Here is an 18,626-nt window from a genome sequence, read left to right as displayed (position 1 = left end):
TTTGGCTGTTCATGTGCTGCCTGTAATTGTTTAATCACTTCAATAAACAAGCCTCCAAGAAAATGAAGAGCAAAACATTGTTTTTTACTACTCCTGTGATTTTTCTGAAGTGTTGCTCAATGTCAGTGTTGGGAGAACAATTTAGAATTTCTGGAGGGCTGGGAACACTTGATGTCTTTCATAACTCTCCAAAATCTTACATTTTCTAAACAGAGGAAAAATATATGTTTGTATTTAAAGGTGCATCTTAGACTTTTAATTCAAGATCAAAATAATTGGCCAAGTCTATTTTTAGACAATATTTCCCAAAGGTTTCTTTACCCGCATCAGTTTTTTAAGACACTTGTTTGGACGTCTCAACTTCATTAGGTTAAAATAGCTAAATATTACAGTCTTAAAGTCTCTATTCCAGTTAATTTTTTTTCCAAAGAAGGCTATAATGCATATACAATATGGTTTTAATTTTCATTCGTCCTTCCTCATGGTCAATCAAAGATGCCACCTGACTCTGTGGGTTTCACCGTTTGTGGTTAAGAGATTGGAATGCTGCAGTTAAGAGAACTTGCAGTGACCACCAAATGTTTAATGTTTAACATTTCTTTGGTAATGGTGTACACACAGAATGTTGACAGTCGTGCTATTGTTGGTCACCATTATTTGTTCCTAGGTGATATTCATCCTGTGGAAAATTAAACAGGTAATTACTGGAAGTGCCTTATCAACTTAGAGTTCTAGTTCCACTTATGGTCTTTAGTTTTTGATCATACCTGTGCTGTAATAGGTGTCAGGAATGGCACAGTGGGTAAAGCACTCTCACATTTTGAGTTAGACAGACAATTTAGGTTTGATTTTTGACTCTAGAGACTGGAGCTTATAGTCTAGGCAGCAGTAATGTAATCTCCCTCAGATAAGACATTGGTCTCTGTCTGAAAGGCAGAGTTTAATGACCCCATCGGATTGGTTGGAAAGTTCCCGTTAAAAAGGCCAAAGTAATTGTCCAATCTACACAAGCTGCAAAATTCTCAATCATATTCACTGAGGAGGAGATTGATTTTTGCATCCAAGAGGCTGCTTTACCAGATGCAACAACGCTTCTCTTGGCTCCAATAACATAAGATTAAATCACCATGGTCAAAAAGTGTGGCACTGGAAAAGAACAGCCAGTCAGGCAGCATCCGAGGAGCTGGAGAGTTGATGTATCGAGCATAAGCCCCTCATCAGGAATGAGGCTTGTAGGCTGAGGGGGATGTGTGTGCTGAAGGGAAAATAGCTGGGAATGCAATATGTAGATGAAAGTGGGGTTGAAGGTGATAGGCCAGAGTGGAGGGAGGAGCAGATAGGTGGGACGGAAGATGGACAGGTAGGACAGTTCAAGAGAGCAGTGCTGAGTTGGAGGGTTGGATCTGGAATAAGGTGGGAGGAGGGGAGATCAGGAAACTGGTGAAGTCGACATTGATCCCATGTGGTTGGAGGGTCCCAAGGTGGAAGATGAGGTGTTCTTCCTGCAGGTGATGGGTGGCTAGAATTTGGCAGTGGAGGAGGCCCAGAACTTGCATGTCCACGGCAGATTGGGAGGGTGAGTAGAAGTGTTTGGCCACAGGGCGGTGGGATAGACATTTGGACAGACCTCACTTACCAGAGGCTGGAAGAGTTGGGATAGGTTGGAAAGACCCAAGGACTTTGAGATCCCTAGGGACAGGCAGTGTATGACACATACAACATTGACGAAGTCTCAAACAATCTATTCACTAAAATGCACTGACTCAAAATCAAGGATAGAAGCAATGTGCCAGTGGGAGGCAAATTTCATCAGGGTGCTCCTTTCTTTTTGTTCTCAGGGCTCCACTTGCCCCCTCAGGGCATTACTACATTGAATGCCAGGTTATTCCTCGCCCTGGCAAATATTTGCCTCTCAACAAACAAAGCTAAAATACAGTAACGCAGTGTATAAAGTGACAGCCACATTTTCTGCATTCCAGCAGCGACTGCATTTTGAAAGTAACTCACTGGTTGTGAAGTGCTCGAGATTTTTTCTTTCTTCATTTACGGGATGAAGGTGTCGTTGGCTAGGCAGCATTTATTGCCCATCCCTAATTGCCCAAAGGGCAGTTAAGCATCAGCAACATTGCTGTGGGTCTTGAGTCACATGCAGGCCAAACCAGGAAGAAGGGTTACACCTGAAACGCCGACTTCACCACTTCCTGCCTGTCTACTTTCAATTTCAGCATCTGCAGATGTTTGGTCTCAGACCAGGTAAGGATGGCAGTATCCTTCCCTAAAGGACTTTATTGAACCAGATGGATTATTCTGACCATCAACAATAGATTCCTGGTCATTGTTAGACTCTTAATTCCAGATTTTTTCCTTTTATTGAATTTGAATTTCACCACCTACTGAGGCAGGATTTGAACCCAGGTCCCCGGAACATTATCTGGGTCTCTGGATTAACAGTTCAGCAATAATACCACTAGGCCATCACTTCCCCAGTGGTAAAATGCAATTGCTTTCTTTTTTGGAAATGTTTATGCTTTCTTTAACTTCATTTAGATGGTAACTAAAGATAATGGGGTATACCCCACACACACACACACACACAGTTAGTGAGAAGAAAACTTACACAGAAAGGATCTTTGTCACTGTCTGTGGAATTTGTGAACTTGTTGTACATGGGGTTACTGAACCTGTTGGGTATGGAGTCGTCAAATGAGGACACACCTTCTCCTTCTTCAGACTGTAAATATAAACAGGAAAACATGTCAAATATCCTGATTCAAAGTTGTCAGGAGTTACCTTTGACTCTGCAGTACCTAAGGATTATTAAGAATAGACAAGCAATGCAGGGCCCAACCACAACTTGCAAATCCAACGAGAAAGTATTTTCAAAAACTTTGCTGTTTAGAAGGATGGGAGTATTGTATCATTTCCCTGTCGGCTAATTGATGAGGATTAATTGCTGTGAACAGTCAGTAACCCCTTCATTATAGTGTCCAGGCTGGCAGAGGATGAACAAGATGGATCACAGTATTGCTGTCCAGTAACTCCCAGCAGAATGATATTTGAGTTTGGTGCGTTACCATTTTTATTTTTTCATCGAAAGGGGTTGTTCTGCCACTTGCTGCAACCATGGATGAAGATGGTGATATAAAAATGTAGTCAGGGTCTGTGGTGTAGTGGTGGTATCCCTATCGCTGAGCCAGAAAGTCCAGGTTCAGATTCCACTTGCCCCAGAGGGTCTCCTGAACAGGTCGAATAAAATAGCAAGAACATTATAGTTGCAATTCTCCAAGCCTTGTTTGCTCTCTGGTGAAAATTTCCAGCTGAGAGATCAGATTGTACTTTGCTCAAATGGGTGTCATCACAAAGGTGTCTTCCTGCCTCATTTTGGCAGGAAGAATTTTAAAAAAGCATATTTTCTAAAAGGTGCGATATTACACAGCAATGAGATGCATAGGGGACTGGGATCCTAATGCATGAATTGCAAAATACTACTCAACAGCTATAACAAGTAATTAGGAAAGCTAATGGAATGTTATAATTTATTGAAGGGAATTGAATACACATGTAGTGAGCTTATGCTTCTAATACAGGGAATTTGTGAAGCCAAATCTGGAGTACTGTGTAAAGTATTGGTGACTTTATTTATGGAAGGACAGGGATGCTTCGGACATATTCAGATGTTCACCAGAATGACAGGGTTGTCTAATGAGGAAGAGTTGGAGAGGCAATGTCTGTATCCACTGGAGTTCAGAAGAGTAAGTGGTCACTTGATTGCAAAATGTGATCTAGGGGTGACACTGTGGCTCAGTGGTTAGCACTGCTGCCTCACAGTGCCAGGGACTAGAGTTTGATTCCAGCCTTGGGCGACTGTCTGTGTGGAGTTTGCTTGTTCTCCCAGTGTCTGCATGGGTTTCCTCTAGGTGCTCTGGCTTCCAGATGCGCTGGCCAGGTGAATTGGCCATGCTAAATTGCCCATAGTATTAGGTACATTAGTCGAGTAAATATAGGGTAGGGGAATGGGTCTGGGTACGTTACTCTTCGGAGTGTCAGTGTGGACTTGTTGGGCCGAAGGGTCTGTTTCCACACTGTAGGTAATCTAATCTAATAAGGAATCATCATTTTTAACAAAATTAGGCATTTCTTCCCTCTCAAAGTGTTGAGTGCCCTTGGAACTCTCTTCCTAAAAAGGTGGTGGAAATAGAGTCTCTGAATATTTTTAAGGCAGAGGTGAGTAGGTAGATAGCAGGGGTGGGCAGGAATGTGCATTTGTGGTTACAATCAGATCAGTCACAATTTCATTCAATGGCCCAGCAGGCTTGAAAGACTGAATGGCTTGTTCATGCCCCTTGCTTTCATATCAGTTAACGTTCAGGAGTGAGGGTGCAACTCACCCAGTGAAAACGAGTCACAGTTGATAAAGAGTTTTAAAAATTAGACTGTAGCAGTTGATAATATGATAGATGCAGACTATAAAAACAAGATGAGAAAAGCATCATTTTCAAATGTCTTCAGACAGTAGATTGTTACCTTGAAATACTGGAAGCTGAAGGGTCCCCTTCGATGCTTGTGGTAAAAATACATAGCCACGGCCAAAGCAGCTATTACCAGGGCGCAGGCAAAGAAAATTCCCACTCCTGCTCCTGTGTGAACAGCATGTGGTTTAACCTAATAGATAATGGACAAGAAAAAGTTAGATTTCCACATCGAGTGAACAGTGACATCAACTTGGATTTATACCGTAGTCTTAATCATAATAAAACTATGTCCTCGGATGTGTCATCAGATTAGGTTAGCCACGAAAGGAAATATTTGATTGGATCACCCAAACATTGATCAGGAAGGTGGGTTTGTAAGGAGGAGTCACTCACAGGAGGTAAGAGAAGTTGAGAGATGGAATTTCACACTCTAGACTGAAGGAAGTTGAGCATGATAATAGGTTATCCCATTAGTGGCACAATGAAAGTTGGTGTGCATTCTGTGTGCGACTCTAAGGCTCAACCTAGTGTGAGTCCCAGTACTGACCGACTATGGAGACTTTTAAAGGAGAGAGCAGTGACAGCTAGAGTGTGGCTGCAGATGAGAAAAATATAGACTTTTTGTGGTTCTCTTATCATTTTCTTTCCTGAACCAGAGATCAGTCATGATCTTGAGAGAGAGATGAGAAGACTATAACTGCCTGTCCAACTGCAGCATAAAAGAAATGAGCATTCAATGATATAATTCAGTTACATAAATAGATTCAAGAACTGCATCTTCCCTGCTGTTATCAGACTTTTGAATGGATCTCTCAAGTGTTAACCTGATCTCTCTCTCTCTATCTCTCTCTCTGCACCTTCTCTGCAGCTGTAACACTGTATTCTACACTCTGTTCTGCTGCCCTAATGCACTTTGTATGGTACAATCTTCCGGTATAGCACACAAAACAACATTTTTCACTCTATCTCAGTAATAGAATCCCTATAGTGAGGAAACAGGGCTATTTGGCCCATCAATTCCACACTGACCCTCTGAAGATCATCCCATCCAGACCTAACCCCCCCATCCCATCCCTGTTTTTCCCATGGCTAATCCACCTAGCCCACACATCCCTGAACACAATGGGCAATTTAGCACAGGCAATCCACCTAATCTGCACGTCTTTGGATTGTGGGAGGAAGTCAGAGCACTCTGAGGAAACCCATGTAGACATGGGGACAATACGCAAACTTCACACAGACAGTCACCCGAGGGTGGAATTGAGCCTGGGTCCCTGGTGCTGTGAGGCAGCAGTGCTAACCCCTGAGCCACCACAAGGTCCCCCAGTTTACATGTTCATAAGTTAATAAGGAAGGAGCAGAATGTAACAATGATCAAATCAAATCAATCGATCGATCTAGTAATAAATTGAGTTCATTGCTGAAAAAGGACACATGATTGAAGCTTTTTGTCTCCCACTCATCAGGATATTTCACAAGAGTGCAAATTCAAGGAGAAACCTAACATATATACGACGTGAGATGAGAGTGCTGATTGGTTGGAACCCATGCTGTTTAAATGTTGGCTTTCCCCACAAGTTTGTATCCTTTCAAAATGTCCTGATGAGAGCAAGATGAAAAGTTTTTGACAAAATTTGACTTTTCCTCCGTATACTCAAACATAACTCAGTTTTGAAGTTCTTGCCTTCATTGGCCTGCCAGGTTTGAATCATGGGACTGCAGATGTAAAGTTTAAACCCATCTTCGTGTTTATGTGCAGCTATTACCATGGCACTCCAATTCAGAACTTAGCAACCAGAGACCAGAACTGCCCTTATCATCAAACCCAGGTTGTTCAAACAGGTTCTTGTAAAGATGTATTTTTACATGTTTCTCATCAAAGCTGATCAGCTAATGATATGAAAGCTCACCAGAGGTTATCATTGCTACAAGAAACATCGATTCTCCTGCTCCTCAGATGCTACCTAGCCTGTTTTGCTTTTCCAGCACCACACTCTCGCCTCTGGTCTCCAACATCTGCAGTCCTCACTTTCTCCTTTGTAAAGAGAGGTCCTGAGTATAAAAGGAAGGGGGATGTATACTGAAAGTTCTGGTTAGACCACAACTAGGGCATTGTGTCTTAGTGACCATTCTGGTCACCACATATTAGGAAGGATGTAAGGGTTCTCAAGAAGGTGCAGAGGAGACGCAGCAGAATAGTTCCAAGTATGAGGGATTATAGATATGTGGTTAGGCTGAAAAAGCTGTCTTTGGAGCAGAAGAGGTTAAACAGAGATTTGATGATGGGGTACAAGATGATGCCAAGTAGCGAAACAAATCTGTTTCTATAAATTGATGGTACAAACCACAAAGAAAACAGAATTGAAGTTCTGGGCAAGAGATGCATTGGGGGATTGAGAAGACAGCCTGTTCTTGCAATGAATGATAATGACCTCAAACTTTGTTGTGTAGTACAGTGGGGGAAATGGAGATGATCTTGCAGGGTGCCAGGAGAATAGGACATGCTGGATTGCTCTACAGATTACCAACATGGACTAGATAGGCTGAATGGTCTCCTTCTGTGCCAGTTACTTCTCCACTCCTCTGTCAGTGAAATAGATGGGGACTGCACCTCCTGCTGGTCAGTAATACCCCCATAGGCATCAATTAGTCAGAAGTTCTGCCTTAGGAAGCTAGCGCCAGTGGGAGTGGTGGTGACTGCTGGGACTGCAAGCAGTTCCCAGAGTGAAAGTGCTGGAGGCCCTGGAGACTGGCAATCTAGTGTCTGATGTCCTGAAGGGGAGGGAAATCCCGGGGAAGTGTGGCTGAGGGTAGTTTGCATTGTGATTTGAGGGGCAGATGGGGAGCGGAGGACTTGCAGGTGCAAACTATAGGATGGGATAATTTGGAAAAAAAGCCAAGTAATAGAGAAGCTCCAGATCACCCACCCTTCCCTAAGCTGCACTCAAGTAGTAAAGCAAGCCACCCAGTTGGATCAAAATGCGCACTGGATACACTGGGATGGGTAACAAATACAGGCCTTGTCAGTAATGCCCATGTCCAAACTAAGGCCTGAGCAAGATAACCTAATGGGACCCCCCCCCCCCCCCACCCCAATGAATCCTTTCTGCTGATCCCAGACAGGGATAACCATCGGTTTTGGCTGGGACCTGCGGTGTTATTAGATAACGCATAAAAAATATTCCTGCAGCTGGGTCTGAGGTTCGTGAGCTGGATTGTTGGGGCTCACTGTGCATAAGTGACTGCTAGCTGCGGTTTTGACAGCCTTGAGTGATAAATAGCGCAATTTTAGCATGGTGTGTGTATAAATACAGTGAGTTGCTGGTGCATCTTTGGTATCCCTTTCCAAACCAGCAATCAGCACTTCCTGGAAGGACAAGGGAAGACCACCAACTCCAGGCACCCCTCTGAGTGGCGTGGATCTGTGTTGCTGTTTCTTTCCAGTAGCTGGGCCAATCCCCTAGAACTCCAAATCAAACATCACCTGGGGTGCACCAACACCACACAGACAGCAGTCATTCAAGGAAGGACCTTACTGCTGTTTTCTCAAGGAAAATGGGATAGGCAATAAAACACCAGCCTTGCCTGCAACACATGAATGAATAAAAAAAAAACCGCATTCTAATTGTAAATGAGATCCTTCATTGTAATATTACTACATTGTGCATTCACTTACTGGTTCAAGGGGTGCCTGTAAAGGCTTATCAATGGCATGAATTATCCCGTTTGATGCAACAATGTCCCACGCCACAATTGGCCGGTCATTCACCAACTTTCCAACCTGCTGATTGAACTCAGGGCTTGGAGGGTGGGTATTTTTCGCCATCGTGATGAGCAGTGTGTGACCAATTGTACTCCGGATGAGGGTTCCATTCTCCATTTTGTGGTAGATGTAGGTACTGAGATTAGAAAAGTGGTATTCAATGTCCCGTCCAGATAGCGTCTGCGAATAAAAACAATACTAGTGTTTAATCAACTTTTTTATATTACATCGGAGAGTTTAGTAAGTGCTTTGTTGCTGATAATCTGAATTAATTATTGGAGAGTTAAAATTCCAACCAACAGCAGTTTGAGAATTTACAATCGGTTTGGAATAAATTCTATTTATGAAACACTGTTCTCAGTAAAAAGTGACGGCAAACTTCTAAAAAAAAATGCCACTACTTCACATGACCCTTGAGGAAGGGAAACCCTTCATGGTCTCGCTTATGTGACTCCAGTCCCCCAAACTAACATGGCTGACCGATGTTAGCAAGCCAACCGGTTGGATCAAAACGCACACTGGATACACTGGAACGGGTAATAAATGCAGGTCTTGCCAGCAATGCCCATGTCCAAAAAACTAAATAGTGGAAACATAGCAACTTGTACTGAAGATTTGAACGGTGGAGGTTTCCGGTGAGCAGTACATACGCAGCGAACTATTTGTGAGGAATTCTAATTCAGTTGCCTGGAGAGCTGAACAGCTGGTGTCACAGACAATGAATGGAAAATCTGAACATCCAGCCTGAGCCTGATTTAAGAGGCAGCTGCCCCACTTGACAGCACAGGGTCTGTGCAGTGAGATGACAGCATGGTTTCAAAGCTAGGTTAGTCAAGGAGGAATGGTACAGTCTGCATGTCAGCTTTGAGTGGGGGGAGGTTGCTGCTGCGGGGATATGGTATGTCTCGCCTCTTGTAAGTGGCACTCACAGGGAATTTAGCGTTATACCCCGTCACTTCTCAGCTGCTCGGACAAACTTGAGAGGAACGAGAGATGAAAGCAATGGGAGACTGCTCAGAGTGAGTGTAAGCTCTGAGGAAATACCTGAATAAGAAGTGGCCTAAATACTGCACTACATTAGTTTCAGGTCTGGGATCTGAAGGGCAAAATAGTTGGGAGGGGGCCATAAAGAGATAGGTAAGCCCCAAAATAAAGTAAGGGTACAGTAATACATGGCACAAGCCAAAAAGGAGAGAAGTTGAAAAAGCTTAAATGCAAAGAAAAGTTAATAAAAAGGACAGAATCAAGTGAATCCAGGTCAAAATTCAAGAAGACTAACAGAGGAAGCAGGAGAATTTACTGCACAAGGGGCAGTTTCAGAGAGAGAAGCCCATGAAGGGGAACAACGTGTGATCCTGGATCATGTCTTGGCTGGGAAAGCTGTGACCAAGCTAGCTGAGAAATGGGGACAATTGCAGACAGTGGTCATGGCTCTCTATGAAGTTAAACAGAGAGCGCAGGCCAGCGCTACAGATCAAAGGGCCAGCACAAGATTGCTAGATCAAAGTGCCACCTTGTGGTCCAGAAAGGGATAAAATGCAGCTTTAGGGCTGAGGGGCACAAGATGAGAAGAGCCATGGTGGTGGGGGGAGCATAGAGGAGGAAACACAGTGGTATGCTGTGAACCATGAGGGATCCGGAGCCCACCTCCCTTCCTGGAGGAGCCTCTATCCCTGGTAGCACGCTCCCTCACCCCCACACCATCAGCTCCCCCAGCCCCACTTCACCTTCTGGTGCTGATGAACCCACCAGTCACCAAGATAGGCAAGGGGCTGCCAATGTCATCCATGCCATCCCATTCACTAGCAGAGATAGCCAAAAAATTCCTTGTCTGCCAACCCACCACTGACCCCTGTGAATTCTACCACAACTCCCACCAACACAGAACTTTGCACGCATTGAGCAACCCCAAGAAAATCAAGCTGATATTAATGTGCTTCACGCAGTCTTCATCGCTTTGCCCCATCAATAAAATGTGGGCAGAGGGGAACCCGAGGACATGAAAACTGTGGTTGGTTACACGAGAGAGGACCCTATGGACGGGCTAATTAACTGCTGACAAAAGAAAATGGAATACTTAACCACATTTACCAGGCACTTATATCTAGAAGCTCTTCACTGCTGTGTTCAGGCAGCTGGATAGATACCAGCTTACGGTACAGAATAAGGCCAATTGCACTAGGACCATAGGTTTACACATGACCAGAATGGTAAGTATTGTGATAATTTTGACCTCGCCAACGATACACACATGGAATCATGGGTACTCCAGAGAAAAGCCCATGCGTAGGAAAAGGATGACCAGTACTCAGAAACAGCCAAGTCCAGGAAGGCTGGAAAGATGGAACTAATCAGGGTAAATCCCAATGAAGAGGCAAGTGAAAATAGAGGGGCAGCTACAGAGGTGCACTGCCCCTACACACTGCCCCCTGCAGGGCAAGGTCAGGACCAGTCGCCACAGGGGACATGTTGCTAATGTGACTGGATTGGCTGTTGTACCAGGGAGTGACCCGAAAAGCCAAGGCAGACATTGGTACCATGAGAACTTCATTTATATTCTCCCCAGGAAGAAGTCAGGAAGAGGAAGGAGATTATTTGGAAAGTGACAGGATGGACTCTAAAACATCTTGAAAAAATGTTCTTGAAAAGAGAATTGAGATTTTCCATTTTTAAATTCAAACTAAGATTGATCCAATTGTCAGGCAAGATCAATGGCTGAACAAAGAATTCCTTCTCCTGACATACTGATTTGTTCATTTGAGTCACAATGTTAATAGCTTGGATTAAAATTCTCTTTTCACTAACTAGACAACACTCCCATTGAACACTGTAAAAGCCATAATAGAGTGCAAGTGAGACAGAATAAAATTATTATTATATAGGCTACTTCTGCAATTGGCTAGTAAAGCTTAATCAGCTATCATAAATCTCTCGTTTTCTGGGGATATCATATAGACAATCTCTCAGTCCCTCCAATGATGACCATGTTCCCACTGTTGGTTAAAAAGCCCATCTGGGTTCACCACTGCTCTTTCGGGAAGGAAATCTTGCCTGATCTGGCCTACTTGACACTCCAGACCTACCTGCAATGTGGCTGACTTGTAACTGTGTCTGGGTAACAGCAGATGGGCTGACCTATGCTGGTTTAGGCAGCAACATACATGTTCCATGTGAAAATCCAAAGACCTGATAATTACTGGTAAATGAGTTCCTGAACAGACACTGATGGCATTGAGGTACTGTGGAAACAAACCATTCTTTGAGCAATTACTGCCATGTATTAGCCAGTTTGGAGTTGCAGTCATCCATCTGCTGTGATTCACTAGGGAAAAAAAAATCTACTTTTCAGTCAGTGGAAGCGTATCTTTGATCCTATCTGGATTTGACCTCAGGTTGGTTTTATTACAGTAATGTGAAAGCCTGTCGTGATGTAATACGAAGTGAAGCCTGGATAGATTCGCTATCAACTCCCCCAGTCCCCAGCCCAAAGATAATGTATTCGGTGTTGGGTGACAGACCATGAATCAGAGTTAGCAGATGATGCTCTTATTTTTGATAATAGAATATTGTTTATTACATCTGAGCAACTGTGTACATGGGTTACATGAACTCTTAAGCATATTGACTATCACGAACAAATGATAGGTAGAACATATAGACCTAGTCAGTCTGATAACTGCCTGAACGGTCTCTAACTCTACAATACTCCATGCAGTAGCTGTGTAATCTCTCAGAATGGGCAATGTTTCAGATGGACTCTTTAATGTCCATTACCTTATACAACAGGTGGAGTGTGACATATATATAGTCAACTGGAATTTTTGATGCTTTTTCTTTCTTCCTTGGGAGATAGTGGAGAGTTCAGAGTGTGGTGCTGGAAAAGAACAGTAGGTCAGACTTGATGAAGGGCTTTTGTCCGAAACGCCGATTCTCCTGCTCCTCTGATGCTGCCTGACCTGCTGCGCTTTTCCAGCATCACACTCTGGACTCTAATCTCCAGCATCTGCTGGAATACTTAGAAAAGTCATGTAAATGGCTGTTTGCATGTAGTTCCTGAGGGAATTCTATCCCATTTGCAATTCCCAAGTGTCTCAAGGCATATTGAACATTCTCATTCGTTGAGTATACAGGATGCCTTAACCAGCATCTGCAGTCATTGTTTTTACCTAGGATGCCTTAACCAACAAGGGAATATGACAACCTTCTTCAGCCCAAACTAAATGTAGCACTTCTGGAATGTCATTACTGGCAGCATTCAAAAAATCAGCATCAACGCTGATTATTGATTATGTGGATTATTGATTTTGTTCTTGGTCAGTGTATAAGGCCAGCAGTGTTAAGTGTGGATGTTTTAATTGGTTGGGACTGTAACCTTAGTTTTCAAATCAAGTCTGTTGCAATCCGAATCAAATCAAAACTTGAATGGTTAAAAGAGTGTAGATTCTGCTCGATTCTCAAGAGAAATCAATTCATTGTGGCTGGATATGAAAACATGTCTGACATTTACCACATTTTCATGGAATCCAGAGTTCACCGGGACGAATAGCGTGCCTTTGACTGACAGATCTGTGAGGACTTCCACAAACCTTCTGCCATTCTCTGTGGTGTTTGAATAATTGAGAAGTTTCTGGAAATAGAAAAATGACACTTAAGCCTCAATCTCCAGTCTTCACCTTGTCAGCTTTAGACCATTTCAAATCTAAAGTACAACTAAAGCTTGTGTCCGATAATTACCTTTAATTGGTTACTGATGATTATCTAACAGTGCAATTGCCTCAAATCCTTCAACTATATTTGTCAAGAAAGTGAAAAGTATATAACATTAATTATAAGCTTGGATACGCTGCATTGCTGGTATATAATTTGCTCTTTAATGAAGGAACAGAAATTTAAAGCACATTAATTAAAGGAAGGGATTCTACATTTGTATATTTAATACTGATACATTTTCATCCTATTCTGGTTAGATCTCTTACATCATAGCATCAAGAATAATAGAATGAGGTTAATCACTCCATCTCATCTGTGCTGGCCCTTTTAAAGAGTTATCCAATTATTCCTACTTCCCTGCTCTTGTCCCATAGTCAGGATGTTTTCTTTGAGAGTACATATCTGATTCCCTTTTGAAGGATTATTGTGTTAGCCATTGACAATGTAACAATAGTGCTTTGCTTCAAATAAAAGAAAGAACGAGCTTCCAATTACATGGTGTCTTTCACAACCGCAGGTCATCCCAAAGTGATTGAATGAAGTGTTTTGGAAAAGTTTGTTCAGGTTATGACCTACGGAGATATCAATCATTGGCTCATCAGGACAATTTGATAGAAACATTAAAAACATTAGGCCAATTTGCAAGAATACCAATTTAAAGTGGGACAGCTCCTTCAATAAAAATATTGGTGTTCGTGTGAATTGTTCTGATGATCACAAGATGAAAAGGTTTCAACAAATTGTGAATTTTCAGTAATATTCGAGTTCTGCTCGATTGAACAGGGTTGGGACGCTAGACAAGTACATCAGGAAAATTGACAGGAGAATATACTAATCGAGCTAAATGAATTAAGATGCTCACGTGAAGCAATGATGGGAGAACATGATAGACAGGGAGAGCTTCACTGTGTTTCACAGAGAAAACTTGTATAAAAAGATAAGCTGTGTTTTTTTTATAAGACTTTTGACAAACAGTGTATGAGGATTCTGCCTATGGTTCCAGTTAGACCAATTAACTTGTTTCTATGCTGTACACCTGTATATTCTCCTCAAAGGGTAAAACATAGCTACTCACTGTAAGGAAAGTAGAAAACTTGTCAATGCTGGTCAGAACTTGCAGCAGGTTCCCATTGCATGAATAGCCATTGCCCACATAACCTTTCTTACATGTGCACTGTACATCTGTGTGCAAAAACATTGGAGTTTTAATCATTGAAACAAAAGACTTCAATGGTGGCAAAACAAGTGTGTTTGTTACCTTTCATTCGGTAGCAGAAAGCATCCCATGTTTCACTAATATTGACTCGGGGGCCATAGTCCACTATTCCCACGTGCCCAGAGCCACAGTTTGAATTGGAGAAACTGGTTGGATAGGACACTCTCTGGCCATCCAGCCAACCAGCCGAACACAAATGGTAACCCGCCTAAAACCAGAAATCAATGGTACAATTTCTCAAAAGGTCCAGTTTTATGCAAAGTGTTCTTAATGGTAAGTTACTTTATATTAATATCACTGTTGTAATAAACATATGTAATGAGTAATAGCAGAAGTAGTGAATGAGAGAAACAGCATTGATAAATTTCTGGAGATGCTAGATAAGTACATGTGAAAGGAATAGAAGGATATATAAGCGTTAGATAAAGAGGGGTGGATATTGGCTTGTGTGAAGCACAGACAACTTATCCAAATGGCCTGTTTGTGTTCAAAAAATCGAACGTAATCTATGTAAATATAAGCTATTCAATGTAATGATGCTATTCTAGTGGGGACACACCAACATTGTGGGGTCAATCTGTGTACTCACTGTGGTAGCTCACGATAGCCCTGTCCCCTGCAGAGTGATGTTCCTCAAACCACATAACCAATTGTCCCTGCTCTTTGTGAGCAATGGTGAATGACCTATCTGACAACATGTGCCAAGATTAAACAGTCCTGCTTAACTTGGAAATACGGGTTGTCGAGTAGGGGGCCTCTTTCATTTCTTTCAGATTCAAGATTTTATCCGAAAAGAGAGCATGCTCTTGACTGAGTGTTAAAGATCTGATATGGAAAAGAGGGTGCTTCAGGCTAAAAGCACTCTTTCAGTGAGTATCACTTGGTGGTGGTGGGTGGTGGTGAGGGGGGAGGGCGCGGGGGAGGGCGCGAGGTGATCCCTCGGGTGACATTGAGTGTCCATGTGAGGTCTGGGAGAGAGAGTTAGGAGTTGAGGTCACTTCAGAAACATGGGAAGACATTTGTGAGAATGTGAGAAGAATTTCAATATGTAATAGTGAGGTTTTTAAAATGCCACAGAGGGGTCAGTTCCATGCTTTGCTTCTGTTTTCTGGACACATTGGGGACTCAAGGGTTAAACATTTCACTACCAAAGGACTTATCGCAATATCAACAGAGAGTCTGTACTCTTACAATACAGACAGAACATCTCAGTAGGGGGGAGGCTAACTGTATCCCAGAAGAGGAGTCGAGTGGAGCCATACATGTTGATTCCCCAATAGCCCCAGACAGAGGTATTTGCCCTTTCCAGGCAAGACTGATAGCCTTGGCCACAACCCTGTTAAACTGCCTCCTGCTCCCATTGTCTTACTTCCCCTCCATATTAGCATGGGTATGTGAATCCCCCATTTACAGCAAGCAAACCCTTCTGCCTTAATCTTTTCCCATCACCACATAATCATGAAGAATACAATAATCAGTTTTTGTAATCCATTTACACGTGATCACAGGACATCGACATTCATCGGGCTTTGTAAATTCATAATTACCTACTTTAAACCAAGTGACGACGATAATTTAATTCCTATAAAATATACTGTCTGTGTGTGTAGGGCAGAGATTCGTAGTGAAGTGTCACCACAAGTAGACACACGGCTACTTTGGGGACATTTTGAATCTCTTGCCGGCTGTCTAATAATAAAGCATCTACTATTGTACAGAAACGTGTCGTCTGGATTTGTGGAACAAAATACACACCAACAATAGGACCCATGCTATACAGTTAAAGATTCTTCATAGGGCTCATCTGGCCCCAGATCATTTTGCAAAATTTAAGCAGGGTGCATCTTCAATGTGCCCCAAATGTAAAATAGATACCGGTACCCTCACTCATTTTCTGTGGTTCTGCCACAGGCTCCATGCGTATTGGAGTGCTGTGGCAGGAGTAATAGAGAGAGCCTCAGGTACTGGAGTCAAAGTGGTCCCAGTCTCTTTGCTCCTGGATTTACCTCCCTTAGATGTACAGGGGAAAAAGGTTTTTAACATTCTCACTTTTTGTGCGGGGTAGAACATTCTGATGTGCTGGGTGTCCCAGGTTTGTCGGGGTGGCCTAAGTTCATTATGGAACACATTTCTTTCGACTTTCTTACAAATATGGTGCACCAGAGAAAGGAGAGCCTTTACAAGACGTGGCAACCCTTTTTGAATTATTTGGAAGCAGATTCATTCGCCATTTTGAATCGGGCTTTTGTCTAGCCATGATGGTTTGGTCTGATAAACCTAATGCCATGAGAGGAAGAATTTCGGACAATAATTGATGCTCTCGAAGGCTGAGAGCTATGGCCTTGTTGCGCTGAGCGGTGCTACTTGTTTATTTACTGATTTGTAATAAATGTAGTTTTGATTTCTTTTGTAGAGTGGTATAGTAGTTGGCTTAATGTTTATTGTTGTTATGATGCTATGTTTTCATATTTTTGTAACTTTCTAATTTTGTGAAGAAAACTTTTTCATTAAAGTATTTTTAAAAAACACAGACCTGCTGAGCGTAGGCAAGCTGATTATAGGTGGCCAATACAGCTTCCTCTGCTTTGCACAGTTTCTGTGCTGCTAAATAGTTCAGTTTGTATTGTCCCTTCTTAGATCGTAGATGGAACACTCCTACTGTTTTATCTGAAGGAAAAAGAAAAGTTTTATCAGCATGCATTTACACCCTAACATCTCTTCCCATAAGATATTCCTGGTATCAGTCGAGTAAACCTTCTCTTGACTGAACACAATGGCACACACACACAGTATATCTTTCTTTAGAAAAAGGGCCTAAAATGGTTTAACTATTCCAGTTGTGGTCTGACAAGTATCTACCACAATTTCAGCAAACTCTTCCCACTTTTATACTGCAATCCTTATGAAATCAAGACCAATAGTCCATTTTCCTTCCCTATTACGTGTTGAACCTGGATGCTAGCTTTTTGTGATTCATAGACAGAAGACTCCCAAATCTCTCTGTTCCTTAGCTTTCTGCAGTCTTTCAACATTTAAATAATATTCAGTAGACAAAAAAAAACAAAAGTACCAATGAGAATCTGAAATATAAACAGAAGTTGCTGGAAAATCTCAGCAGATCTGTGGAGAGAAAGCAGAGTTAATGTTTTGGGTCCATTGATCTTTCCTCAGAATGGGTTTTTGTTGTAAATAATATGCAGTCTGTCTATTCTCTCTGCCAAAGTACATAAACTCACATTTTCCTGCATTATATTCCATTTGCTAAGTTGATGAGATGGGACCTCCAATTGAGATGGGGGCAGAGATCTTGGGTCAAAACAACTAACACTATTCCCATTTGAAAGGTATTGGCGTGGTGACAGTGTCAGTGAACTGGTAATATACAGAAGACTAGATTAATGTCCTTGGGTCATGGGTGTCGATCCCATCATGATTGAAGGCAAAATTTGAATTTAATACAATCTGGAATTAAAGGCTGGATGACAGTAATGGCAAGTGCAGTGTTAGCATCCATTTCAAGAGAGCTAGAATACAAAAGCAGAGATGTACAGTTGAGGCTGTGATAAGGCTCTGCTTAGCCTGCAATTGGAATAATGTGAGCAGTTTTGGACCCCGATTCGAAGGAATGATGTGCTAGCCTTGGAGGAGGTGGAGATGGCATTCATGATCCCGGGGATGTCATATGAGGAGGAGTTGAGGACTTTGGGTCTCTGCTCAAAGGAATTTGAAGGATGAGGGGGGAATCTCATTGAAATTTACAGAACACTGAGAGTGGACGGGGTGAAGATGTTTCCACTTGTAAGACAGGCTAGGACCTAAGGATCCAGCCTCAGAGTGAAGGGATAACCCCTTAGAATTGAGATGAGAAGGAATTTCTTTGGCCAGAGGAAGGTGAATCTGTGGAACTTATTACCACAGAAGGCTGTGAAAGCCACATCATTGAGTGTCTTTAACAGAGGTAGATAGTTTCTTGATTAATAAGGGGATCAAGGCATACGGGGTGAAGGGAGGAAAATGGAGTTAAGAAACATATCAGCCACGATCAAATGTGAAACAGTCACAAAGGGCTGAATGGCTTAATTCTGCTCCTATGTCTAATGACAACCATGTCACCGTTGTTGTATAAATCCATCTGGTTCACTGATGTCCTTTAGGAAAGGAGGTCTGCCGTCTTTACCTGGATTAGTGGTGCTGGAAGAGCACAGCAGTACAGGCAGCATCCGAGGAGCAGTAAAACCGATGTTTCGGGCAAAAGCCCTTCATCAGGAATACAGGCAGAGAGCCTGAAGGGTAGAGAGATAAATGAGAGGAGGGTGGGGGTAGGGAGAAAGTAGCATAGAGTACAATAGGTGAGTGGGGGAGGGGATGAAGGTGATAGGTCAGGAGGGGAGGGTGGCATGGATAGGTGGAAAAGAAGATAGGCAGGTAGGACAAGTCTGGACAAGTCATGGGGACAGTGCTGAGC

At 42.6% G+C, this 18,626-nt stretch overlaps 1 protein-coding gene across 1 annotated transcript in view; it reads right to left on the bottom strand.

Annotated features, from left to right (window-relative positions):
• Positions 1-227: 227 nt before the first annotated feature.
• Positions 228-18,626, bottom strand: part of stab2 (stabilin 2) — a 181,790-nt gene continuing 163,391 nt past the window's right edge. The window contains exons 61-68 of the mRNA XM_043709921.1: positions 16,695-16,828; positions 14,204-14,369; positions 14,021-14,127; positions 12,743-12,862; positions 8,149-8,415; positions 4,525-4,662; positions 2,618-2,731; positions 228-679 (exon numbers count right to left, since the gene is read on the bottom strand). Coding sequence (XP_043565856.1) covers positions 638-679; positions 2,618-2,731; positions 4,525-4,662; positions 8,149-8,415; positions 12,743-12,862; positions 14,021-14,127; positions 14,204-14,369; positions 16,695-16,828 — 1,088 coding nt within the window. The 3' untranslated portion in view covers positions 228-637. The remainder of the gene's footprint in view (positions 680-2,617; positions 2,732-4,524; positions 4,663-8,148; positions 8,416-12,742; positions 12,863-14,020; positions 14,128-14,203; positions 14,370-16,694; positions 16,829-18,626) is intronic.

This window comes from Chiloscyllium plagiosum, chromosome 19, assembly GCF_004010195.1.
Source record: "Chiloscyllium plagiosum isolate BGI_BamShark_2017 chromosome 19, ASM401019v2, whole genome shotgun sequence".
In the NCBI taxonomy this organism is placed as follows: Eukaryota; Metazoa; Chordata; class Chondrichthyes; order Orectolobiformes; family Hemiscylliidae; genus Chiloscyllium; species Chiloscyllium plagiosum.
Note: the sequence above shows the minus strand (reverse complement) of the source record. Positions and strands in the feature narration are given on the sequence as shown.